The sequence below is a fragment of the Muntiacus reevesi genome, chromosome 11, assembly GCF_963930625.1.
Source record: "Muntiacus reevesi chromosome 11, mMunRee1.1, whole genome shotgun sequence".
NCBI lineage: Eukaryota > Metazoa > Chordata > Mammalia > Artiodactyla > Cervidae > Muntiacus > Muntiacus reevesi.
Window position 1 is genome coordinate 49,643,701 of NC_089259.1, and position 26,672 is coordinate 49,670,372.

The 26,672-nt window shown below is 42.2% G+C and overlaps 1 protein-coding gene across 2 annotated transcripts in view; it reads left to right on the forward strand.

The window, feature by feature from the left end:
* The window catches only part of SLAIN1 (SLAIN motif family member 1), a 54,886-nt gene extending 52,643 nt beyond the window's left edge, over positions 1-2,243 (forward strand). Inside the window, exon 8 of one of the 2 annotated variants that reach the window (XM_065901921.1) lies at positions 331-2,243. In XM_065901921.1, the coding sequence (XP_065757993.1) occupies positions 331-406 (76 nt within the window). In that variant the 3' untranslated portion in view covers positions 407-2,243. The remainder of the gene's footprint in view (positions 1-330) is intronic. The other variant, XM_065901922.1, reaches the window with a different exon arrangement.
* Positions 2,244-26,672: the final 24,429 nt, after the last annotated feature.

Below are 26,672 nucleotides of genomic sequence, written 5' to 3' on the forward strand. Positions count from 1 at the left end.
ACATTTTCAGTGAAGCAACCACTGATATTTTCAGGCCATTTTTCTATCATGTTTATCTTTCTCTGATTTTAAAATACTCTTACTACTCTTTAGGATATTGGTAATTTTCCACTTATGTTGCACTTCTGCCTGTGCACACACAACACTCGTGGCAACGTGCTGAGAACTGGGTTTTCCTGCAGATGGGCATATTGACGGCCGGAACCACAGGGCACATGTGGGAAAGTGCCAGCACGCTGTCACTGCTGGGGCGAGGGCGGGGAGATCAGAGAGAGTGATGGGACTTGTGGGGTTACTTTCAAGCCATTTCCTTTTTTAATCCCTTCACAGTTTCCTTCAGCCTCCAAAACCTCTGTCTTCACTCAGCACGCTGAGGGATGGAAACTGGAGAGACGGTTGCTACTGATGCAGTTTTCTGTACCCTTGAGGAGTGGGAAAGAGCTGGAAATGAGGGTCAGGTTACCCAGCTGGCTGGGTAACAGTGGGTGTCAGGATATTCTTTCCCTTCTGCATTTTAACACATCTACTGCATTGTTTTTCAATGGACCAATCACCAGAGACTAATTATTGCACTTAAATATTTGCCTGAGATACTGCAACGTTCACAGATCCACGGTTGCAGTATTGTGAGACTTAGAGCTAGGAAGTTTTTGTAGAACTGATAATGTACCTGAATCCTTTTTGAGAGAATTGAGATGTATCCATAATGCTTTCTTTGCCATCTGAGGTTCTTGTTGTTTTTTTTTTTTAACCTGTTCAATTTACTTACATGTTCTAAACATCTTCCCATTACATATTCAGTATTTTAATACATTGCATAATTACAACTAGGTTATATAACATATGCTTTGAAATTTACTTTTTTATAGTTTACAGGAATTTTATTTTTTGTGCCTATTTCTTTTTACACCTATGTGAACCACTATGGAACAACTTAAATTTTGTGCCATAAAAATATTTTTGTGGTAAGGTACTATTTTTTTAGCTCTAGGGATATATCAGCAAAAATCCATCACACAATTGAGACATAATTTTCTGTTGAATGAGCACAATGTAAGCTGAAGCATTGCAAGGAGACAGCCAGACAGCAGCGTGAAATGGGTCTTGTTGTTTTCATTGTTAATTTATTGTCATTCCTGGCTTTCATATTTATAATGGCATCACGAGCTCATTGCACTTAATACCTGCAATGTTTGCTACTGTACCACAATTGATTTTCAATACTTTTACAGAGGATGAAACTGTAACATTTTATTAACAATGCTTCTGGAAATGAATGCATTTTAAAGCAAATAAATCTTTTTGATAGACCTTTTACAAAATCCATTTGCACTAATGTATGCTTTCTTATGGGATATGACTTAATATTTGTTACTGTGTACACCGCTGTTTTGGAATGTTCAGAAATAAAGACTATTTCGGCAATATCAGGTCATGCATGAATGTGCAGCATAAATGATACCAACCCCACACCTACGTTTCACCGCAATTGTGAAAATGTTGCGATGCTCTTGTACAGGTCGGTCAGACCTAAAGTGGGTAGGCAGAGTATTCACATTTGTAAACAACTCTTTCTCTCAAATTGGGATAAGAGATGTGAGATTTTAGTTTTTAGTGGGGTTTGGGTCCCACGTAAGAAGTTCACTAGAACCCAAAGAACCAGAAACCCATTCCTGGATGAATACTGTCAGTGGAGGTTGCCAGTGTTTTATGGGGGTTGAACTTGAAGTACTTTCTCAGTGTCAGTAAAACAGCAAGGTGTTATTAGTCTACACTTGATTCGCTATATATTGGAAAACTTTTTGCCAGAAGGTGCAATGGAAAGGTTAGGTAAAGGTTTTAATGCGAAGTTTTAAAATAGAGTTTTTCTGAAGTTATTTGAGATTTTCATTTTTAAAAAGTGTGCCTTCCTACATAGTTCCATGGAGAAAAACATTGAAGCTGACTTTTGAATCCAGGTGTATCTGATCTCAGAAGTCTGTTTTTACCACTACTGTGCTCTTCCTATGAACATACATAGTCAAGTCAGTACATTTAATAAAAAATGAGTTTATATTCTACTGAGAAGATGAAAGAATTCAACTCATTTGCAAATCAAATATTTCATTTATATTCAAAAAAGTCTGTTCAGCCCTTGCAGTAAAAACCAAAGATCCCTGCACCTTGGAATTTACATTCCAGTTAGGAGAGAGATACTAAACCACGGACAAGTCAGTAAATTGCAATACCTTAGGTCTTCAGTGCTATGGCAAGAAAGGAAAAAGGAGCTGAACTTAAGGGGAGTTGAGAGAACGGAGATGGGGAGAGATCACACTATTAAGTGGGGTCCTCTGGGTGGATCTCACTAAGAAGTTGACACCTGAACAAAGACTTAGAGATGGAGGGTCAGCCCTAAAGCTATTTCACAGCCTCTTTCACCTGGAATTCTACTGAACACAAAATGATGTTGGTGGTCATTTTCACAATTCTCCCTAGGGTGGTATAGAACATTTATTCTAGATGCATAGAGGAGAATTTAATGTATTACATCAATAGAGGTCCTAGGGTACAGCTTCTCGAAACGTGGTCCTCACACTAGCAGCATTAGAATCAGCATTTCTTTGAAACTTACTAGAAATGCAGATCTTTAAGCTCATCCCAGACCTATTGACTCGGCCCTCTAGGTGGTTTGAAGAGCCACCTTTGGGAAGAGCTGCTGGAAAGGAGGAAGCCGCCTAGGCCGAAGGCTTGGGACAGCGTACATCTCTCTGGGATGTCTGAGGAAGAGCAGAGGCCAGTGTGGCTGCAGGCAGAAGGAACACGAGGGAGACATGAGGTCAGAAAGGAGACAGGGAAAGGCCTGTGGAGGGCATGTGGGCCACAGCGAGGCTTTGACTCTGCTCTGGCATGGGAGCTGTTCCTGGTTTTGAGCGGCAGCGTTCATGATTTGACTTTTTTAAAGTATCACTCATATTTGGTGGGAGCAGACTAAGAAATGGAGATGCATAGGGATGATCTGTTCAGTCTAGGTAAGAGAGATGTTGAGGAGCTAGGCCAGCAGGATAGCAGTGGAGGAGATAAAATGATCAGATTCAGGCTACCTTTTAAAACTGTAGCTATCAGGATTTTTTTTGTGGTTTGGATGTACTGTTAGAAACCAAAAGGAAAACTCCAGGTGTTTGGGCTGGCTACTAGAAGGATGGAGTTCCTCCAACAGAGATGAGGAAGCTGTGGGTGGGGAAGGTTTGAAAACCATGGTTCTCTGGCTGAGCTCATGGACACCCTGTATCTCACGTGCAGTCCTCACACTGGGTAATAAACCAGAACTCACACAGGAAAAGGGGTCCCGAGAAGCTCAGTTCTCCAACACAGAAGGGAACTGTGGTGCTGAGTGGAACTCAGCCAATCTAGCCCAGCTGACATCTGTACTAGTTAGCTATTGCTACATAACAGGCTTCCGTCATGGCTCTGTGGTAAAGAATCTGCCTGCCAGTGCAAGAGACACAGGTTCCATTGCTGGGTTGGGAAGATCCCCTGGAGAAGGAAATGGAACACCCTCCAGTGTTCTTGCCTGGAGAATCCCATGGACAGAGGAGCCTGCTGGGCTACAGTCAGTGGGGCCGCAAAGAGTCGGACACGACTGAGCGACTAAGCCCAAAACAGCCTTATACTTTTATGTTTTGCTAACTAGAGTAGTTTTGCTATCTTTTCCTTCAAGAGTGTCATGAAAAAAAAAAAAAAAAAGAGTGTCATGGATATTCTTGTTCCTTTGCATTTCTATATGTATTTTTAAATAAACTAGCCAGAAAAACACGCTGTTGGAATTTTGATGGGATTGCACTGAAATTATAATTCAATATGTTGGAAATTGACTGTTTACATATTGAATTTTAAAATCCTCAATATGGTCTACCTCTTCTTTTATGGACTGAGGTATTCTTTAATCTCTCAATAAAAATCTGCAGCTTCTCCCCAGAGGACTGAAATGCCTTTTGCGAGATTAATTTCTAGGTATGTGATGTTATACTTAACGATATCTTAAAAACTTCATTCCTAATTGGTGGTTTCAAATGTTTTATTCAACCACCTTAAATGTATGTAAGTTATGTTAATTTATATTTAGACTCTTCATATACACAGTCAAATGTATGAATATTAGATTTCTTTCTTTCCTATATCTTGCCTATGATCTTCAATGAAGTATTACATACAAATGATAACAGATATCAATCTTTCTGCTAATTGAAAAGCTTTGTGGTTTTATCACTAGGTTTCAAATTTGCTAAGAGCCGTTTACCATAAAAGAATGTGAATTTTAACAAACTTCCTGCATCTATTAAAATGTGATTCTCATTTTTAAAAAATTTATTTTTAATTGGAGGATAATTAGTTTACAATATTGTAATGATTTTTGCTATATAACACCATGAATCTGCCACAGGGCTACACACATCCTCTTCCTTTTAAGCCTCCCTCCCACCCCTCCAGGTTGTCACAAAGCATTGGCTTTTTGATTATCTCATTTAATCTATTAATATGATGACATTATGATGGATTTTTCTAATGTTGAATCAACCTTGAATTATTGAGATAAAGCCAACTTGGTCATAAATGCATTATTCTTTTTTTAAATAGATTAATTTGATTTACTAATATTTAGAAATGTTTTGTCCAATTTTTGGAATAAAATTGTTCTATACTTTTTCTTTCTCAAACTGTCCCTATTAGGTTTTGGAATGAAGATGGTATTAGTCTCATAAAATGAATTGGGGAGTACTTTGTGTTTTTGTAGCTGGGAGGATTTATTTAATATTGGAGTTATTTCTCCCTTACGTATGTGATAAATCTTAGTGGTAAAGTCACTGGGGCCTGGAGTCCAGTCAAGTCATGTTTTTAAAATCTGATGTTGTGTTTTTTCTACTTTCAAAAGCATGATTAAACCTCTTACTTTATCGGTGGATTATCTATATACTCTTTATAGTTCTGTCAGATTTTGCTGTATGTCTTCTTATGCCACATGATTTGGTGAGTACATATTTAGTATCTTTCATCTTCCTGGCAAAGTGAACCTGTTATCTTTGAACTAGTCTTCTTTATCTTTTTTTTTAATGTCTTAAAAATCTGTTTTTCAGATCTTAAATAGCTACATATTTCTTTTAGTGTTTGTATGATATATATTTTAAAACCTTTGCTTTCAAACTTTTATTATTAGGTTAAACAGCATGCAGTTCAGTATTTTTTAAAACCTATAATGAAAGTCTTTGTGCTTGAACTTGATCGTTTAAGCCATTGTATATAAAATATTACTGACATATTTAGATAGAAATCTATCACCTTATGAGTTTCGTTTGTTACATCTATTCCTTCTTCCCCATTTTTGTCTTCCTTTAGATCGTTTTTTCATTCTGCCTTTGTCTCTTATTCGTTTGTAAATTATACCCTTATCTTCCTTTGCTCTTGTTTTAGTGGTTAACCACCAAAATGACAATTTGCACTCTAAACCTATCAAATAATAATTTACCTTTATCATCCTCCTAGGTAACAAAAGGACCCCCCAAATCACCTTACATCTAATCCTGAAATTGTATGTGAAATTCATGATTCGGCCAGAGACTAGGGAGAAGAGACAATATTTAGATTCTGGGGACTCCCTAAAATCCAGAGAAATCAGACTTAGCCATGTAAGCAATGCAACACTGTATGATAAAATATATTTAGAGAAAGAGTAGTGACCAGACCAAGGGAATGATCAACTTCTATAAGGTCAGCAATTTGATCTTAAAGCAGGTTCTGTGTTCACTCAGCCAACAAATCCCTGAGGCTGTTAGGTTTTGTTCTAAGAGGCTCCCAGGGTATCCCCCCCAACAAGTCAGTTGTGGTCTCTACCTTCATGGAAGTGACACTCTTGATTCTAGTAAGAGACAAATTCAAATCTAACAAACACCACGTCTTTCCTACAAAGGAACAAGCAAGGAGCTCAGATACAGAATAACAGGGGATGGGAGGAGTGGGGAGGATGCTCCAGAAAGGCCTTTCTGAGAAGAGATTTAAGCCGGGGATGCATAGGAATTCATCAAATGAAGGCAAATGGGAAGGTTATTTCTGGTAAAGATGAAAAATTTGGAGTGTATACAGGGCCAAAAAAACGTTGGTGGGGCTGGACCTTAGTGGCCCAACTGGCTCTGTGCTTTGCGGCCCCAGTTCACAATGAACAGTGTGAAAACAATTACAGGATGGCTGCAGTCCAGCATTAAACCAGCCACGGGGCCCTTCTGAGCACCAGGCTACGTGCCACTGCACAGATCCCAGGCCCGCAAAGCCAGCCCTGGCTGGAGAGAGCATGAGCTGGAGCATGAGCTGGTGGAACCTCAAGTAAGGAAGGGCTTTGAATTTTACTCCAAGTTCAATGGGAAGCTATTTATTAATAGTAACACTAACACTCATACTTCTCTTCATATTTGCCAGGCACTCCATGAAGCCCTTTAGAAGTTTTCTCCTAATTTAATCTTCACACAGTTTGATTGTTCTAAAATTATACCTGTGCGATTTTAATCTGTGGAAGTGACTGAGTGATGACATCAGGAGGTTGATCCACTGAAAGAAGCCTTTTATGACTCACATTTCCAGAGAGGAAGGGGCAGGTCACAGCACGCAGAGCCAGGCTGTGGTCAGGAGGCAGAAGTCTAGGCTGGAGTCTCTAGCTGGGGTCTCTGCAAGAAAGAACAGCAAGGCAGAGTAAACAGTCTAGAGCTGGCTGATCTGAATAGTTCCAGGGGTGGGGGAGCGCGGTGAGGGGAGGTTGCTATAGGGTGTTTCTAGTTGTCTGGTACTTGGCCCTGGTTTGATGAGGACAGGGGAATAATGGTTTGGTGTGTGAGAACTGGATAAGAAGGGGTTGGGGACCCAGCCTTGGAGCAGCCAGTCTGCCCACGCAGGAGAGAGGTCAACACTTGGTTGATAGTTTGACCCTGTGATGAACGGATGCCAAATAGACATAACAAATCTAAGAAAGCACAGTTAAAACACCCACTGATGTAAATACCATTGAGTGTGTGTGCATGTTCAGTCATATACTCAGTTGTATATAACTCTTTCAACCTCATGGACAGTAGCCCTCCAGGCTTTCTGTCCATGGGATTTCCCAGGCAAGAAGACTGAAGTGGATTGCCGTTTCCTCTTCCAGGGGATCTTCCCGACCCAGGGATTGAACCATAGTCTCTCACATCTCCTGCATTGCAGGTGGATTCTCTACTGCTGAGCCACCTGGGAAGCCTCTGAATACTATTAGCATCCCCACTTTATTTTGTTTTTCTACATCCCTAGGATTTATTTTATACCTGGAAATGGATACCTTGTGGCCCTCTTCACCCATTTCTACCTACTCACCACCCCCTGCCTCTGGGAACCAGCAGTTTGTTCTCTGTATTTAGGAGCTCGTTTTTGTTGTTCCTGTTGAGTCCCCATATACATGAGCTCATATGCTCTGTGTCTTTCTATTACCTATTAGAGAAGTTAAACAATTGTCACAGGGCTATTGGGTGTCAGAGCTCAGATGTGAATCCTGGCTTTTAACCAAAAAGTAACTTGCACCAATATGAAGTTAAAATTCATTTTACATGGAGAAAGGACTACAGAGAGCCAAGTGTGGAAGTGGGCACAAAGTGGGGTGGTCATTCCTGGTGGAGGGGGCAGTACATGGGCAGGGAAATGGCATGTGCCAAGAACAGAAGCTAAAATGCTTGGTGAATCTGGTGAGCTATTCCATTTAGCAGCCTGCTGTGTGCAGCGGAGCGCTGGAAGAGACTCAGCTGAAGGCATGGGCAGGGGCTAATTTAGGGGGACTTGGAACCCATGCAGAGTACAAAAGGGAGCCAACCCTTGCCAAGAGAAGCCAGGAAGGCGAGAGTGCCGTCTAAGACGGCGTCAGGCTGGGCTCAGTGCAGGGGCCACAGACTAGCTGTTTTGAAGCAGAAGGAATTTGATGGAGGAAATGAATGCTTATAAGATCACTGGAAAGACAGGTGGGTCACTGAGAACTGCTCCTCACCCCCCATCGCAGACCAGGAGACGGGCTAATGGTACCAGAGATGGGGCAGATGGAATCGGAAGCTGCCCCGGAATCCTTGGCTCCACTAAGGTACCACCCATGCTCTGGTCCAGGGGCCAGGCCATTCTGCATCCAGGCTTCATCACCGTGCCCTCCAGATCTATAGCAACAAACAGCTGATGGACCACGCGCCCGTGTATCCCACCCATGAAAGTGCTGATCAGATAAGGGACTCCTGCTGATGCTGCCACAGAATAAAGCCAGTGCCTCCATGTTTGCCCACAGAACGTCAGATGTTTGGTAAAGAGTCCATCTGCCAACCCAGGAGACACAAGAGACGTGTGTTAGATCCCTGGGTTGGGAAGATCCCTCCTAGAGTAGGAAATGGCAACCCACTTCGGTATTTCTTGCTTGGAAAATTCCATGGACAGAGGAGCCTGGAGGTATATAGTCCATGGGGTCGAAAAGAGTCAGACACGACTTAGTGACTGAACAACAATAAAGAGCCAGACACGACAGAGCATGCACACGCCCAGGGTAATTACACGCTTGCAAGAGCATCTGACCAGTGGACCCTCAGCTGCATCTGGAATCCTCGCAGCAAGAAAATCTGAGGGATGAGGGTTTCAGCTGTCCTCTGCAGTGGAGGAAGCCATCCCCATCAGACCACCGCATCCACGTCCGCCACAGAGATGACTGTACTTGCCCGGTGGACAGTGGATAGGGAAGAGAAAGACACGGGAGACATGGAGAAGGTAATACAGGCAGGGCTTGGTCCCTTACCAGAAAAGACTTTAACCAGAGCTAAGCCAATTTAATACATGGGCTTGGCAGAGCCATTTCGGTGAGTGTCGTGTCCAATGATGAGAGGTGAGTAGGGGCTGTGGTCCGTTCTCTGCAGCCTCCCAGGTGAGAAGCTAGCACAGGTGTGTTGCTGTGACATGGGCATGACCCAGGTGACCACTGGTCTCACTCTGATGTCATTTTCCTCATCTCTCACTGCTTGGCACTTAAGTCAGTGGCACAGAAGGGCTGCATCCCTGCACTAGTAGCTGGGCTACTAAGATCTATTAGATCTGGGCTACAGATCTATTCATCTGACTTTCTCCAGAGGCAATCAACTCTGAATATTCAACTGGAAGGACGGATGCTGAAACTGAAGCTCCAATACGTTGGCCACCTTATGCAAAGAGCCGATTCATTGGAAAAGCCCCTGATGCTGGGAAAGTTGGAAGGAAGGAGGAGAAGGGAATGACAGAGGATGCCATGGTTAGATGGCATCACCAACTTGGCAGACATTAGTTTGAACAAATTCCGGGAAAGGGGGAAGGACAGGGAAGCCTGGTGTGCCCCAGTTCATGGGGTCGCAAAGAGTCAGACATGACTGAGTGAATGAAAAATAACAACAGAGTCAGATTCTGAGACAATGGTCAGCAGTTTAACTGGGAGGTGTGGGGCGTGTCGCAGGTGAGTGGGAATCAGGGGAGAGCCAGGAAAGGGGGCACTCGAGGGGGTTTATTTGGCCACCTGCCAAAACTGAAGCCCATAACTATACTCCGGGAAAGAGTGAACACGCCCCAGACGGTCTCCCGCTCAGAACTGAGATGTTTGTTCAGCAGCTCCCGGTAGTCAAAAGGTGTTAAGTCCCCAGATCTATCCATCTGTTATATTGGGTGACAAAGCTTTGCCTTCCCCAGCTTCAGAGAAACCGGAGCCTATTATACAGAGTGAAGTAAGTCAGAAAGAAAAACACCAATACAGTCATTAACACATATATATGGAATTTAGAAAGATGGTAAAGATGACCCTATATGCGAGACAGCAAAAGAGACACAGATGTAAAGAACAGCCTTTTGGACTCTGTGGGAGAAGGCGAGGGTGGGATGATTTGAGAAAATAGCATTGAAACATGTATATTACCATATGTGAACTAGATCGCCAGTCCAGGTTCGATGCATGAGGCAGAGACAAGTGCTCAGGGCTGGTGCACTGGGATGACCCTGAGGGAAGGGATGGGGAGGAAAGTGGGAGGGGGCTTCAGGATGGGGAACACATGTACACCCATGGCTGGTTCATATCAGTGTATGGCAAAAACCACCACAATATTGTAAAGTAATTAGCTTCTAATTAAAATAAATTAATTTACAAAAAGAAAAAAAGACACAAGTGGCTGGCGGTCAGTGCACACTGCTGGATCAGGGTCTGAAAACTACTGATCCCGGCCCACAGCCCATCTTCCCGCAATCTTCATACAAGCTAATAGTGATTTTTACATTTTTATAGAATTGTGTAGAGCGTATGCATGGCCTGCAACGCCTAAAATGTTCCCTTTGTGACCCTTTACAGAAAAGTTTTCGTAACCCCTGATGTGGATCATCTTGCAGTAACAAAGAATCTCCACATCTCAGGCTAAAAACCACCATTTCTCTTGTGTGCTCTAGGGCAGGTGTCCCCAACCTCCAGGATCTAATGCCTGATGATCTGAAATGGAGCTGATATAATAATAATAATAATGAGAGAAATAAAGTGCACAATAAAGATGATGTGCTTGAATCATCCCCAGACCATCCCCTTTGCCCAGTTCTGTGGAGAAATTGTCTTTCACGAAACTGGTCCCCGGTGCCAGAAAGGTTGGGGACCAATGGAATCAGAGGAGGCTTCGCTATATGGTGGTCATGCTGCCCCTTCCTATAACAGGACTTTCTCAACAGGGAGCGGCAGGGCTCATCAGAGCAGGGAGAGAGGATTCAGAGTCAGAGGCCAAGCCCCGAGTGCTCCAGACCGAGAGGGACGTGGGCCGTCTCCGCTGCATGTAACCGGAGCTGCCCACGCGGCCTCTCTGGCTGCACAGGCAGTAGGAAAGTGATCTTCTGTGTCCAGGAAGCAGAAGAGATTTGGGAATATTGGTGAGCTCTGCTCAAGGCTGCCCGCGTCCTTTCACATCTTCCCTCCACTTCCCCAATATAATTAAACAAGCTTTTACTCTCAGCAATATTGACTTCATATGCTATATTTTCCAGGAGATAATGACTATTTCATGTCTTTATTTCAAACTTTTTATTTTGTATTAGAGTATAGCTGAACTGTGGTGTTGGAGAAGACTCTTGAGAGTCCCTTGGACTGCAAGGAGATCCAACCAGTCCATCCTAAAGGAGATCAGTCCTGGGTGTTCATTGGAAGGACTGATGCTGAAGCTGAAACTCCATTACTTTGGCCACCTCATGCGAAGAGTTGACTCATTGGAAAAGACCCTGATGCTGGGAGGGATTAGGGGCAGGAGGAGAAGGGGATGACAGAGGATGAGAGGGCTGGATGGCATCACCGACTCGATGGGCATGAGTTTGAGTAAACTCTGGGAGTTGGTGATGGACACGGAGGCCTGGCATGCTGTGATTCATGGGGTCGCAAAGAGTCAGACACGACTGAGTGACTGAACTGAACTGAACTGAACTGAATGGCTGATTAACAATGTTGTGATACTAGTAGGCTCAAGTGGACAGCAAAGGGTCTCAGCCAGGCGTATTCCTGTATCCATTCTCCCCCAAACTCCCCTCCCAGCCAGGGTGTCACATTAACATAGAGCAGAGTTCCCTGTGTTATGCAATAACCATTTCATTTTAAAAACTACTCTATATTCCACACAGCTCTGATAGTCAAAAATATCAGTGATCCATCAATGCCAATTTTTCTTTACTTTCCTTGAGGACATTCCTCTGGAGCCTCCTCAGTTCTGTTGTCACCCGAGCCTGTTGTTACACAGCTGAGTTTGCTTGGCTTCTCTCCTGGACTGGATCTCGTGTTTCCTAACACCAGATCACTCTCAGTTTATTCCTGCGTTTTCATGGAGCACACTTATTAGTATTTGGTTGGCCCAAAAGTTTGTTCAGATTTTTCAGAGATGTTACAGAAAGACCTGAATGAACTTTTGGGTCAACCCAAGATTGAGGGCAGGAGAACGGGGCGACAGAGAATGAGATGGTTTGATGATATCACTGACTCAATAGACATGAGTTTGAGCAAACTTCAGGGGATAGTGAAGGATAGGAAAGCCTGCCGTGCTGCAGTCCATGGGGTTGCAGAGTCGGACAGGACTTAGCAACTGAAAAACAATAGCGTCCTTGAAAAAGGGCATACAGAAGATATATTGCTTTGAAGACATATCAGGTTTAAGAATGCTTTTGTTAAGGTGCTACTACTTGGCTGGTCACATAGAATTCCAACTTGAAAATCATTTAGAAGTTTGATGTCATCATTTTATTGTCTTCTAGAGCCCAGTGTCATTACTCAGAAATCCTATGCTGTTCTTCTTCTCATCCTTTATATTTCCCCTTTTATTTTCTAACCCTTTGGTGTTCCAGTTTCATTGTATTTGGTGCCCAAAGGAGCCTGGAAATCTGAAAACTGTCAACGAAATATTACTCAGTTGATTTAAGAAAGAAATGGAAAATTTTACTGGAGCCAAATTGAGGATTATGACACAAGAACACCATCTTGGAAAGTTCCAAGAACTGGAGCTTCTTTATATATGTGTGTGTGTGTGTGTGTGTGTGTGTGTGTGTGTGTGTGTGTGTGTGTGTGGCAAGACTGTACTTTAAATGAAGTATTACTGACAGTTACAAAATCCAGATTTGCAAGTACAAAGCGGTGGGCCATGGTGACTCTTCGAAGGATCAAGAAGGAATGCTCTCCTTTAAGGAGCTGTCTTGTGGGTGCTAGGAGAATGCTGTGCTTTATGGCGGAGCAGGTATTTCTGCCCATGGCTGACGCATAACTGTAAGATACACAGTGTGCGGCAGAGAGGAGAGAAGAAGCCAAAGGACAGAGAAAACTTTTTATGCTTATATTTTTTTGGCTTTGCCATAAAATGTGAATTTTATTTTACAGAACTCACTTCTCCGTACCTTTTCTGTCCTTTCTGAGAACTGTTGTTAATACTACTACTTTTCCTGTCTTTCTTCTTCCATTATCCATCCTTTTGCTTTTCTCTCCTGAGATCTGCTCTAACATGTTTCAAACAGTTTTGATTTTTTTATTTAGGCTATTTTGAATTCCTATGACCTCATTTTAGTGTTCTGTTATTCCTTTTTCATAGTATTCTGTTTTATTTTTTCATGGAAGCAGTATGTTCTTTTCCCTTTCTGAGAAAGTTAATAGAGTTGTTTGAAATTTTCTTCCATTTCTTTTGTTTTCTTAGTTCCTTCAAAGCTTCTTTTTGTTTCTTTCGGTCTTTCTCTGGCATGTGGAGACTGACAATATTTAGCAGTGAGGCACTTAAGCTGATGGAAAGACAGGCATGTGTCTATGGGGCTTGTTGATCGATGGATTCTTTGAAAGCTGAATGTTTCATCAGTGGCTTTTTGTGATCTTGGGACAACTCCCAAGTGTCAGAGCTCTAGGGTGGTTTAGTGTCTCCAAAGAGGGACCCTCTGACCTCTTGCTTTGGGGAAATAAGCTTGACGGTAGGGCCTCCATTGTGTGAGGAGGATGCTGAATCTTCTTGAGTCCCCTGACCTCAGGAGAGCTTCTCAGCATCCCTTTCCTCTGTGTCTCGTGGCCCTGGAGGTGAATCATTATTCATTTTATCCAAAAGGAAACACCCTATCTCTTAAAGGTGTAGGCTGTGGTTAGTCCCTTGATTTCATATAGTGAAGGTAAGGACCTAAGGAATTAACTGCTTGTCTGTCATCTTTTAAATAATCTTCCTGTTTTCAGATTCTATTTCCTCCCCACCCTCCCCTCTATGGTCTGGGGTTCTGCAAACTCAGTCTTCTTGATTCTTGCTGGTGTCTGCAATGCAGACACGCTCTAAATATTTTTGTCAGCGACATTCTACAGAATGAGAAGATGTATTTGCAAACCACATATCTGACAGGGAGTTATTATCAAAAATATATAAAGAACTCACACAACTCAATAAAAACAAGAAAAATCAAATAAACCAATTAAAAAATGAGTAGAGAGTCAAACAGACATTTCTCCAAATATGATAGATGAAAGGCAAACAGGTATATGAAGAGAATCTCAACATCTTTAGTCATTAGGGAAATGCAAATTAAACCATAATGAAATATCACCTCATACTTGTTAGAATGACCATCATAAGACAAAAGACAACAAATGCTAGGGTGAATATGGGGGAAAGTAACGCTTGTGCACTGTTGGGATTGTAAATTGGTACAACTACTATGGAATCACTATGGAACAGCCTTAAAAAATTATAAATAGAACTCCCATATGATCCAGCAATTCCACTTCTGGGAATATATCCAAAGAAACAAAAACAGTAATCTGAGAAGATATTTGTATCCCCATGTTCATAGCAACATTATTTATAGTAGCCAATACATGTAAATGACCTGAGTGTCCATAGATGGATGAATGGAAAAAGAAGTTGTGATATATATATGTGTGTGTGTGCATATATATGTAATTCAACCATAAAATTGAGAAAATATCACCACTTGTGACAACATTGATTGCATCTCATCGAAGGCGTTATGCAAATTGAACAAGTCAGTTAGAGAAAGGTAAATACTGTATGATTTTACTGTGTGGAATTAAAAAAAAAAAGATCTCAAAACACCAAACTCATAGGAAAATAGGTCAGGCTTGCAGTTACCAGAGGTGAAGGGTGTGGGTGGGGGAGGGGAAATTGGAGGAGGCTGGTCCAAAGTTACAAAAGTAAGTTTTAAAGTAAATAAATACTAGGGATGTAATGTATAACACGATGACTACAACTGACACTGACACAGATACATGCATTAAGAGAGTAAATCTTAAGAGTTCTGATCACAGGAAAAGTTTTTCCCCCCCTTTTTTTCATTATATCTATACGAGAAGATGGATGTTAACTGAATCTATTGCGGTAATCATTCACAATACATGTAAATCAAACCATCATGCTCTGTGCCTTAAACTTATTCAGTGATATATGTCAATTATTTCTCATAAGGTTGGGAAAAAATTAGCAAGTTGAATTCAACAATGCATTAAAAGCATCATATATCCAGGTCAAGTAGGATTTATTCCAGTGATGCAGGGCTGGTTCAACATCTGAAAATCAATGTGAAACATTACACTAACAGAATGAAGGGTAAAAATCATATAATCACTTGAACAGATGCAGAGAAAATATTTGAGAAAATTCAACATCCATTTATGACAAAAACTTTTCAACAAAGCAGGTATGAAGGAAACATACTCAACATAATAACAGCCATATATGACAAGACCACAGCTAACATCATACTCAATGATGAAAAGCTGAAAGCTTTTCCTCTAAGATCAAGAACAAGACAAAGATGCCCACTTTCAACACTTTTATTCAACAAAGTATTGGAAGCCCTAGCCATGGCAGTTAGGTAAGGAAAAGAAAATGCATTCAAATTGGAGAGGAAGAAATAAAACTGTCATTATTTGCAGATGACATGATATTACACATAGAAAACTCTTAAGTTGCCATCCAAAATTGGAGTAAGTAAATTTGTGGTAGGATGCAAAATCAATATTTAATAATCTGCTGCATTTCTATACATTAATAATGAACTGTCAGAGAAATGTTTTTAAATTCCATTTACAATTGCATCAGAAAGAATAAAATACCCAGGAATAAAATTAACCAAGGAGGTAAAATATCTGTACACTGAAACTATAAGACATTAAAGAACAAAAACGGAAAAGGACACAAATGAATGGAAATATATTCTGTGCTCATGGGTTAGAAGAATTAATATTGTTAAAATGTCCATAGTATCCAAAACAATCTATAGATTCAATGCAATCTCTATCAAAATTCCAGTGGCATTTGTTATAGAAATGGCACAAACAATCCCAAAATCTGTATTGTTGTTGTTCAGTCGCTCAGTCATGTCCAACTCTTTGCAACCCCATGGACTGCAGCACTCCAGGCTTCCCTGTCCTTCACCATCTCCAGGAGTTTGCTCATGTCCATTGAGTCAGTGATGACATCCAACCATCTCACCCTCTGTCATCCCCTTCTCCTCCTGCCTTCAATCTTTCCCAGCATCAGGGTCTTTTCCAATGAGTAGACTCTTCACATCAGGTGGCCAGAGTATTGGAGCTTCAATTTCAACATCACTCCTTCTAATGAATATTCAGGATTGATTTCCTTTAGGATTGACTGGTTTGATCTCCTTGCAGTCCAAGGAACTCTCAAGTGTCTTCTTCAGTACCACAGTTCAAAAGCATCAGCTCTTTGGTACTCAGCTTTCTTTATGGTCCAACTCACATCCATACATCACTACTCGAAAAATCATAGCTTTGACTATACAGATCTTTGTTGGCAAGTAATGTCTTTGCTTTCTTATATGCTGTCTAGGTTGGTCATAGTTTTTCTTCTAAGGAGCAAGCATCTTTAATTTCATGGCTGCAGTCACCATCCACAGTGATTTTGGAGCCCAAGAAAATAAAGTCTGTCACAGCTTCTATTGTTTCCCCATCTATTTGCCATGAAGTGATGAGACTGGATGCCATGATCTAAGTATTTTGAATGTTGAGTTTTAAGGCAGCTTTTTCACTCTCCTCTTTCACCTTCATCAAGAGGCTCTTAAGTTCCTCTTCCAAAATTTGTATGGAACCATGAAAAACCCTGAAGAGCCAAAGCAATCTTGAGCAAGAAGAGCAAAGCTGGAAATAGCACACTCCTTGATTTTAAACTCTATTACAAAACTACAGCAATTAAAACAGTGTGACAATGACATAAAGACAATACATAGATCAATAGTACAGAATAGAGAGCCCAGAAATAAACCCACATACATTACCACAGAGAAGCGAAGAACATACAAGGGGGAAAGGATAGTTTCTTCAATAAGTGGTTTTGGGAAAATTGGAGAGCTACATGCAAAACAATGAGAGGATCACTATCTTACCCAAGCGCAAAAATTAACCTTAACTCAAGATGGATTAAAGACTTGAACATAACATCTGAAATCATAAAACTCATAGAGGAAGCAAGCTCCTTGGCATCAATCTTGGCAAAGAATTTTTAAAATCCAACAAGAAAAGTAACAAAAACAAAAATAAATCGGTGGGACTAGATCAAACTAAAAGACTTCTGCACATCAAAGGAAACCATCAATAAAAGGCAACCTACTGGCTGGGACAAAATGTTTTCAAATTGTCTGATAAACAGGCTTCCCTGGTGGCTCAGATAGTAAAGAATCTGTCTGCAATGCAGGAGACCAGGTTCATTCCCTGGGTTGGGAAGATCCCCTGGAGAAGGAAATGGCAACCTGCTCCCAGTATTCTTGCCTGGAAAATTCTACAGAGAACCCTGGCAGGCTACAGTCCATAGGGTCGGAAAGAGTCAGAGATGACTGATCGACTAACACTTTCACTTTCATCTGATAAATGGGTTAATATTCAAAATATATAGAGCGCATACAACTCAATAGCAAAGCCCCAAACAGTCTGATTTAATAATGGGTAGAATATCTGAATAGATATTTTTCCATAGAAGACATACAGATGGCCAACAGGTACATGACAGCTGGCTCAACATCACTAACCATCAGGGAAATGCAAATCACAGCCACAGTGAGGTATCTCACACCTGCTGGAATGGCTACTAGCAACAAGACAAGAAATAAGCGTTGGTGAGGATGTGTTGAAAAGGGAACCCTTGTGCACTATTGCTGGGAATATCAGCCAATACAGGAAACAGTGTGGTGGTTCCTCTGGTGGCTCAGACTGTAAAGAACTTGCCTGCAATGCTGGATACCCAGGTCCAATCCCTGGGTAGGGAATATCCCCTGGAGGAGGGGATGGTTACCCATTCCAGTATCCTTGCCTGGAGAATTCCATGGACAGAGGAGCCTGGTGGGCTATAGTCCATGGAATCTCAAAGAATTGGACATGACTGAGTGACTAACACATTTCACTTTCATGGCAGTTCCTCAAAATATTACAAATAGAACTACCATACGATCCAGCAATTCAATGTCTGGATATTTATCCTAAGAAAATGAAAACACTAATCAAAAAGTTATATGCCCTCCCATGTTCATTGCAGCATTACTTACAATAGCCAAGATATGGAAAAAATCTAAGTGTCCGTGGAAGTATGAATGGATAAAAAAATGTGACGTGCATATCATGAATGAAATACCCACACACAGTAGAATATTATATATTATGGGTAGACCTGGAAGCTATTGTGTAAAGTGAAATAAGTCAGAGAAAGAGAGAAATAATGTATGTTCTTTTATACATGGAATAAAAAAATAATAACCAAGCTCTTAAGAGATTGGTGGTTATCAGAAATGGGAATGGGGGGATGTGGGGTGAGAGAAATGAGTGAAGAAGTTCAAAAGGTTTAAAAATCAAGCAAAAAAGAGATACAGCTTTTCACACATTAACTTATTTAGCATGAAAGTCACATGTCTATACATGTAGGAAGAATTTCATTTGCTAGCTTCTATCTCTTCCTTTGCTACATGATAAACTTCTAAATACAGCAAATGTGAGGCTAATTAATAGTCATAGAATGGCTAAGAAACTACCAATTCCTTCACTACTTTAAAAAAATAATATTCAAGGGACATTAATAAATTCACATTTTGTGTTTCTGGGTTTCTCATTAATTTTGAAGTATGTAAACTTTTGTTTTTAAGACTATTTGAAAGAGTATACTGTCTGGTTTATTATTTTCATTGCACAATTAATCAAACAAACATGAGATGATATTATAAAATCCTGCACTTTTTTCTTTTTAGAATGAGATGCAAATAAAATCAAAGTTTGATGATTAGAGGAATATTTTTCTTATACAATTCATATTTTTAGATCCAGTAGTTAAACCTAAAATTGATCATATCTCCATATTTTGCATGCGATTCTCTTTACCTTCTAATAACTTATCAATTTGAAGGACAACTGGACTACTGAAATGACAAAGTTATGATTAAGAATTCAGAGCATGTGACAAGCACCCTGAAAGTTCATAACTCAAACTCAGTGAAAAGGCCCGACATCTTTGCAAAGGATAAAACTAGCTGTATTTTGCTTCACGATGAATTGTCAAGTATAACATTAAATTGTGGAACATGAACTCTATTATTTTTCTATTGCTGCACTTGACAAACTGTCATAAACTCAGTGGCTTAGAACAACACAAGATCATTACCTAATGGTTCGCAGAGGTCAGAAGTCCAGGTGCAGCTGAACTGGGCTGTCCGCTCAGGGCTTCTCAGGGCTGAAACGGAGGCGTCTCACCGGATGCCTCGCTTTTTGAAGCTCGGGCTCTTCCTGAGTTCACGTCCTTAACAGTGGAGGTTCTGGTGGCCGTCAGCCTGTCTTAGGCTCAGCTCCTAAAGGTCCTACCTGGCTACATGGCTCCCGCCCTCGCCAACGTCCTTTTAATGGGAGGCTCAGTCCTGTTAGGGCTTTCCTTGCGGCTCAGCTGGTACAGAATCCATCTGCTAAGAGGGAGACCTGGGTTCCATCCCTGGGTTGAGAAGATCCCTTGGAGAAGGGAAAAGCTACCCACTTCAGTATTCTGGCCTGGAGAATTCCGTGGGTCTCGAAACAGTCGGACATGAGTGAGCGACTTTCACTTTCCAGGCCTGTTAAAGGCTGACTTAATTAGATTTGGCCCACCTGAATAATCTCTTTTGATTAGCTCTAAAGTCAACAGGTTAGTAATCTAATCAGAAGAGGGATTCTCTCTTTTAGTTTCCTGCTGGGAATGCACGCAAGTGGAATTATACCGAACTTGTCCACCAGGGGGCAGTAATCGTAGGGCCGCCTTAGAATTCTATCTTCCACATATATTGGTGCACTACGTTTTTTAAAAATTATTTATTTAGTGCGCTGGGTTTTAGTTGCAGCAGGAGGAATCGTCATATGGGATCTTTAGTTGTGACTTGCGGGATCTAGTTCCTTGACCAGGGATTGAATCCAGGCCTCCTGAATTGGGAGCTTGGAGTCTTAACCTCTGGACCACCAGGGAAGTCCCTTGCTGTTAGGTTATGGCCAAATTAACCATCCTGTGTCAGAAAATCGAGTGAGATGCTAGTGAAGAAAAGAGCAGAAGACCTCCTCTAGCTAAGATATGGGCTTCCTGGTGGCTCAGTGGTTAAGAATCCGCCTGCTATGCAGGAGAGGTGGGTTCATCGCTGGGTGGGGAAGATCCCATGGAGGAGGAAATGGCAACCTACTCCAGAATTCTTGCCTGGACAGAGGGAGCCTGGTGGTCTGTAGTCCATAAAGCGGCAAAGAATGGGACATGACTTAGAGACTAAACAACAGCAGCTAAGATATGCATGTGTTACATTGTTCCATCACTTGAGTCTTACACCACTTACACTTCACAAAGCCCATTTCTGAATGTGCATTGGTCTTGCTGAGGATCTTTTTAATCATTTCTAATATTTTCTACTTATTCTTTTCTGTTCTATTTTGTAGCTCTTGAAAAAAGTTTATCATGACTCACAAAATGAATTTCAAAAATTGATTTCATGATCCAAGGTTTGAAAAACATTGTGAAGGGACACATTTTATTTAAATGGGTCATCTGAAAACATTTTAACAAATATATTTATGAAAAAAATAATTATTTCTGAGGAATTAATACAGACTAAATTATAGGTACAGATGGGTCAACAAAAGTGTAACCCTCAGGAGTTCACTTAAAATTCTTAGAAGATAATTAGCAATACCACTTCAGTCCACAGGAGGGCAGCATCTGTTTTAGTTATATTTTAGGATTCGCTGTAAACGTGCTCCCTTTTGCAGAGGATAGGAATTCTGTCAAGTGAATTATTTATAGTGTACTGGTGTAAGCAAAAAGTGATTTATACTTGGTTGTTGAGAATCAGTCCTGTCGATACCAAAAGAACTGCCATTTATTTTGGGGTCGGATCCTAAAGAATCAGTTGAATTTTCTTTCCTCTTGGCATTTCTCTTATTTCCTTTTCCTTTTCTTTTTTGTCCTTTCTGTCCATCTCTGGCCTATGTTCTTGCTCAGGTGATCCATGGGAAGCCAAATTGCCATGCACCCTGAGGAATGGAGTCATCAAGCCCAGATGCCGACTCAGATTCTTTGTGGTGACTTTCTGAGTTTCCACGCTGAACTTGGACCTCTACCACCTGGCTTGCTACATGTGCTAATAATCAGAGGCTCTTGTGGTACCACTTGGGTGGACCGATGTCACTCTCTTAATTAGTGTGAAGCAGAGTCCAGCCTGGAGTGAGTCAGCACACGTAAAAAACATTCTTAGACTGCTAGGCCTTGCAAGTCTTAAAGGTAATAATGAATAGGGAAAGGACCGTAGTATTTTGAACCCCTTCTTGCCTTTACTCTGGACGCACTATGATCTTGTGGGGACCCACTAGACCATTTAACATTGTGGTTGGATTTGACCTCACCCTGTGGCTCAGTCACTAGGAAGGAAGCAGGAGGGCCTGAACATTCTAGTTGGGTGTGGAATGAACTCCCTGCCTTTTGTTTCACTTAGGCCTGTATTGTCACAGGTGCTAACCGTGACCCTTAGTGAGTATTTGTTTCAGATGATTCTGTCTGGGGAGGGGCTGGGTGAACTGGATCCTGCTTCCACATTTCCAAAGGGCCTGAAGGGCATCAAGGGCAGCTACCCCCGTGGAGTTCATCTCTCTTCTTACCAGGGCGTCACGTGCGAAGTTTTTGCACTTGCTCTGCTTCCTCTTGCCTTTGAGCCTCTGCCGCTATTGCTGCTCTGCTCAAACTCACATTCCTCAACCCTGTCCTTGTCTCCTCGTCCTGCTTCAGGAGTTACCTGAAACCACCTTTGAGAGGGCCGGCCTGTGGCTGGTGGGTCTCATAGCCTCTCATCAGCTGGCATCATAGGTGCCTGTTGACTTCTTGGTCTCTCACAATAGACAGTAGCCCCCCGCCCCCCAAGACGAAGGCCATGCCCTCTTACTAGACCTGTTGCGGTGCCAGGCACCTAGCAGGTGCACAAACCCTGTTGTGTGAATGAAGCAAAAAATAACTGCTGACGCTCTGGTTGACCTTGAGTTGATAGACAAGGTGCTTGACAGACAGGTTGGTGCACAGTCAAACTTGTAGGTAGACAGGTAGGAGTCCAGGGGCTTAGAGGTATTTGGATGGAAGAAGGGTCCAGCGTGGGGTGGGATGAGATCAAGAAACCGCGGGGATGGGAAAGCTAAGCTGATGAGGCTGGACGCATGAAGAGTCTGATGAGGGCTGCGGGTGGGGGTCACACATGCAGCTGAATGCTTCGGTTCTGGGAGGGACAGGTGACAGGCCTTCAGCTTGGTGGCCTTTTTCTTTGGTTGCTGGGACCAGTAGGCAACGCAGGAGGCCTACCGGCTGCCTGGGGTTGGGAGGAGGCGCCTCTCAAAAGGGCAGCCCTGGAACAGGGTCGCCCTCTGTACTCTGGGCACTTGACCTGGACCCTGAGTGGCATTTGGACAGTAGGAACCTGCGGTTCTGGAGCAGAGGGGGAGTAACACACTGCCTGGTGAAAGATCCTCCAAACTACAAAACTGCCGGAGCTAGGCATTCCCGGTTTTGGTTTTACTCCAAAATGCAGACTCCTTTTTTATTCCTCTAAATATCTCATTATAAAACTCCAAGTTCCCCCTCCCCAAAATAAAAGGGGGCTTCCCTGGTGGCTCAGTGGTAAAGAATGCGCCTGCCCATGCAGGAGACACGGGTTCGATCCCCGATCTGGGATGATCCCACGTACTCCCGGGCAGCTGGGCCCGTGAACCACAACTATTGAGCCTGTGCTCTAGAGCCCGGGAGCGGCAGCTACTGAAACTCTCATGCCGTAGCGGCCATGCTCCGCAACAAGGGAAGCCACCACGGAGGAGCCCGTGCGCTGCAACCAGTGAGGGGCCCCACTCGCCACAGCTAGAAGCAGCCTGCAGGCAGCAACACAGTGAATAAATAAATTAAATACCGAAGGAAAAAAAGGGGGAAAAAGTCTTTAAAAAAAAAAGAAAAAGCAAACACCTCTTACTGTAATTCTTTAGCATCATACACCTCTCTTCCCCATCTCCCAAGTCCTAGAACCTAAAAAGGCATCACCAACCCTCATGTCCTCAGAGGCTCAGACATCAGTTTCCAGGAACAGCCCAGCTACGCTGAGTTCGTTTTCTCCTCTTTCCTGGAAGGGAACTCAGATCCTAGGGTTGATGTGGCCCAGGGTGTCTGAGTCAACCCCCTGCTAAGACTGAAATAGGCAATTGTTTGAAGGAGAGCAGTTCAGGACGTGTGTGTGAGGAACAGAGAATGATGTATGTTTCCATAGTTAGTGAATTCCAGAATCAACCATTTAAACCACAGTTTGAAGATACCTTGGAAAAAACTCTCTTTTTAAGGCCCAGAAAGAGCCATATTCTAGAAATTGAAGAGCTTCTCTGAATGAAAATCTTCTCCCTTTGGTCATGGAAGGGCAAACCCTTAGGAAAAAACAACCCTCAGAAAGTTAATAAATGAATGCTTGATTGCTTTGCTGCTATTAGAGATATTTTTAGTTGCTGTCAACAAACTTAGTTTTTCTTAATTCAGAATAAATGTCTGGGAAGGCACATAAGGTTGTTACAGATGAACAAGTAAACTTTAGGCGAGGGGGTGAGTTGAACATTTGTCCTTTAAGTTTCTTTTTTTTTTTTTTCCCCATAACTATAGCCAAAAGGAGGAGATGGTTAAAATAGCTAAAAAGCAAGACAGATGTATGATATGGGGCTTCCCAGGTTATTGCAGTGGTAAAGAACCTGCCTGCCAATACAAGGGACATGAGAGACGTGGGTTTGACCCCTGAGTCGGAAGATTCCCTGGAGGAGGGCATGGCATCGACTCCAGTCTCCTTGCCTGAAGAATCCCACGGACAGAGGAGTCTGGCAATCCACAGGGTCGCAAAGAGTCGGATGTGACTAAAGCAACTTAGCCACACACATGCATGATGCAGTAAAAAGATTCAAGGATAAAAGCACTCATTGAGGTAATTTTTATAATAATAATAAAAAAAGGAATAATCTAGATGGGGATCAGTAGGAATGTGGATTAAAAAAAACCCTGGGATACAGTGGAGAACTATGGTAGCTAAAGTGAATGGACTGCAGTCTATGAAATAACATGGAAAAATCTTGGAAATGTATCTTTCAAGCTATACTGAAATCCAATCAGCATAGAATGGAAACATAGTTTTGAATGAAGGAAGTAAGTGGCAAAGGATTTATGGAAAATGATAAAATTTTAATTTGAAACAAAGTGATACATTGTATCATGTTTATAACAAAAACTTGCAAATACTTACAAGGAAGGATAAATCCCACATTCAGGATATTGATTGTCCTGGGACTAGGAGAGGAAGGAGCTGGGGGATTGTGATTGTAGTTAAAACTGTACATGTCATACTTTTAAAAATAAATTTCTGAAGCCCAAATGGCAAAATGTTAAAGTGTATCAAATTGGGGGGATAGATACACAGATGTCTATTGTATTATGTTTTGTTCTTTTTGGTGGTTTGGAACTACAAAAAATTGAGATGCATCTACAAAGTAAGCCTCAGTTAAGGATTATTGTTTTTTATTTCTTTATTTTGGTTGTGCTGGGTCTTGATTGGTGAGCACGGGCTCTCTCTAGTTGCGGCGAGCAAGGACCACTCTCCAGTTACGGTGTATGGGCTTCTCATCGCGGTGGCTCCTCTTGCTGTTACTCCCAGGCTCTAGAGCACAAGCTCAGTAGTTGCAGGGCACGACTTTAGCGGCTCCTCGGCATGTGGGATCTTTCCCAGCCAGGGATCAAACTAGTGTACCCTGCATTGGCAGGTAGATTCTTAGCCACTGGATCACCAGGGAAGTCTCAGAATTATTGTTAAAAGACTCGGTTTATCTGTCCTCAGCCTCTTCAGATAGAAACCCCATTTCATTCAATTGTGCCTAGCTGATTCTGTGCCTCTGTGAAACCAATTGGGGAAAGGAGAGGCTTCCAGAGGTTGTGGAAATGCAAACCGAAGCAAGTCTTCAGCAGCCAGGAGGTTTTTATTTTCTCCCAAATGGGGACTCTGAATGGAAGGACAGTCTTTGATCTTCCTATATTCATCCAGCATATCCAGCCAAGTGCTAGGAACACAAAGGCAGCTAAAAATATCAATAACAAAGCTTCTGGTTGTCCTTCTGAGCAGCTCAGGGCAGGTTCACAAGGATTCCCTCCTGTCGCCTCACTGGGGTCCTGGGAACCTGATTCAGATCACATTACCAGCGCCTCTCTGTCTAATCACAACGGGCTTGTGCTGTTCAATATGGAATCAGGAGAGCTTTGTTCTAAGAGAGATGACCTGGGACATCCTGCTGAGATAGGTTGGTCTGGATTGCATTTGGCTCATCTCGTTACAGGACTGATAAACATCCAGAATAATGACCGTGTGTTTCTCTGTTGGATTTTATTGAAAGGATCTTGCATCCAATTCTTCTGACTGTGACGCCTTTTCTCAGTACCTGCCTTACAATTTCTGAGGGTTTTCATGGTTTCTGTCTATAAACTAGCATTTTGAAAATTCTCTGCACGAAAAATGTAGTAAGAGTTGTTGTTCAGTTGTTCAGTCGTGTTTGACTGAGACCCCCATGGACTGCAGCACGCCAGGCTTCCCTGTCTTTAACTATCTCCCTGAGTCTGCTCAAACTCATGTCCATTTAGTCAGTGATGCCATCCAACCATCTCATCCTCTGTCATCCGCTTGTCCTTCGAGTAAGAATTACATCAAGGTGATTCAGGAAAATGACATATCTGTGCTTATTGGGCCCAAGTTCGTTACTCTCTAGGCAAGAGAAGACAAGGTGACTTGCTTAGCACAGTCCATTGGATCTGATTTTTATGTCACAGGTTAGCTATGAAAGCAGATGGCCAGAGAGGACCAGAACACTGAGTGTGTGTTACTCTGAAGATATCTTTCTGCCATTAACATCCTAATTTCTGACAATGTTCTTTTGATTCACAGCAGATGGCTTGATTGTTTCCAAAGGATTAAGAAAAAACCCTGGACATTAGAATGAAAGTCTGATAGCTCCTTTAGGCTGGTGAGTGGCAGTCAAGTGGATGTGGGTTCCACTCTAGGCCCAGCTGCCTCACCAGGAAAAATGATTTTAAAGAATGCAGAGAAAGTAAAGACATCAGCCAATCTCTTGGGGATGGTAGGTAGCAAATTATGACGTGGGGAATGATCTCTGTGGGGGCTAAGGAGGCAGAAGGGAAGTGTGGAATCCCAGAACCCTTTTTAAAAAATGTATTTTTATATCTTTATTCACAAGGACATTTGGTCAGTAATTTCTTTATTTAATAATTTTATTTTTTAATTCATTTTTAAATTTTTGACTGTGCTGTGTCTTTGTTGCTGAGGAGGCTTTTCTCTAGTTGCAGCAAGCGGCGGGGGGGCTTCTCCTTTTGCAGAGCACAGTCTTTGGAGCACAGACTCAGTAGTTGTGATGTGAGGACTTAGTTACTCTGAGACATGTGGGATCTTCCTGGACCAGGGATCGAACCCATGTCTCCCGTATTGGTAGGTAGATTCTTTACCTCTAGACCACCAGGGAAACCCTCAAAGTTCTTCCAGTGGGAGCCCCACGGCATGGTGTCCACTCGAAGGGGTGGAGTCAAGTAGCAGGTGGGGTCATGATG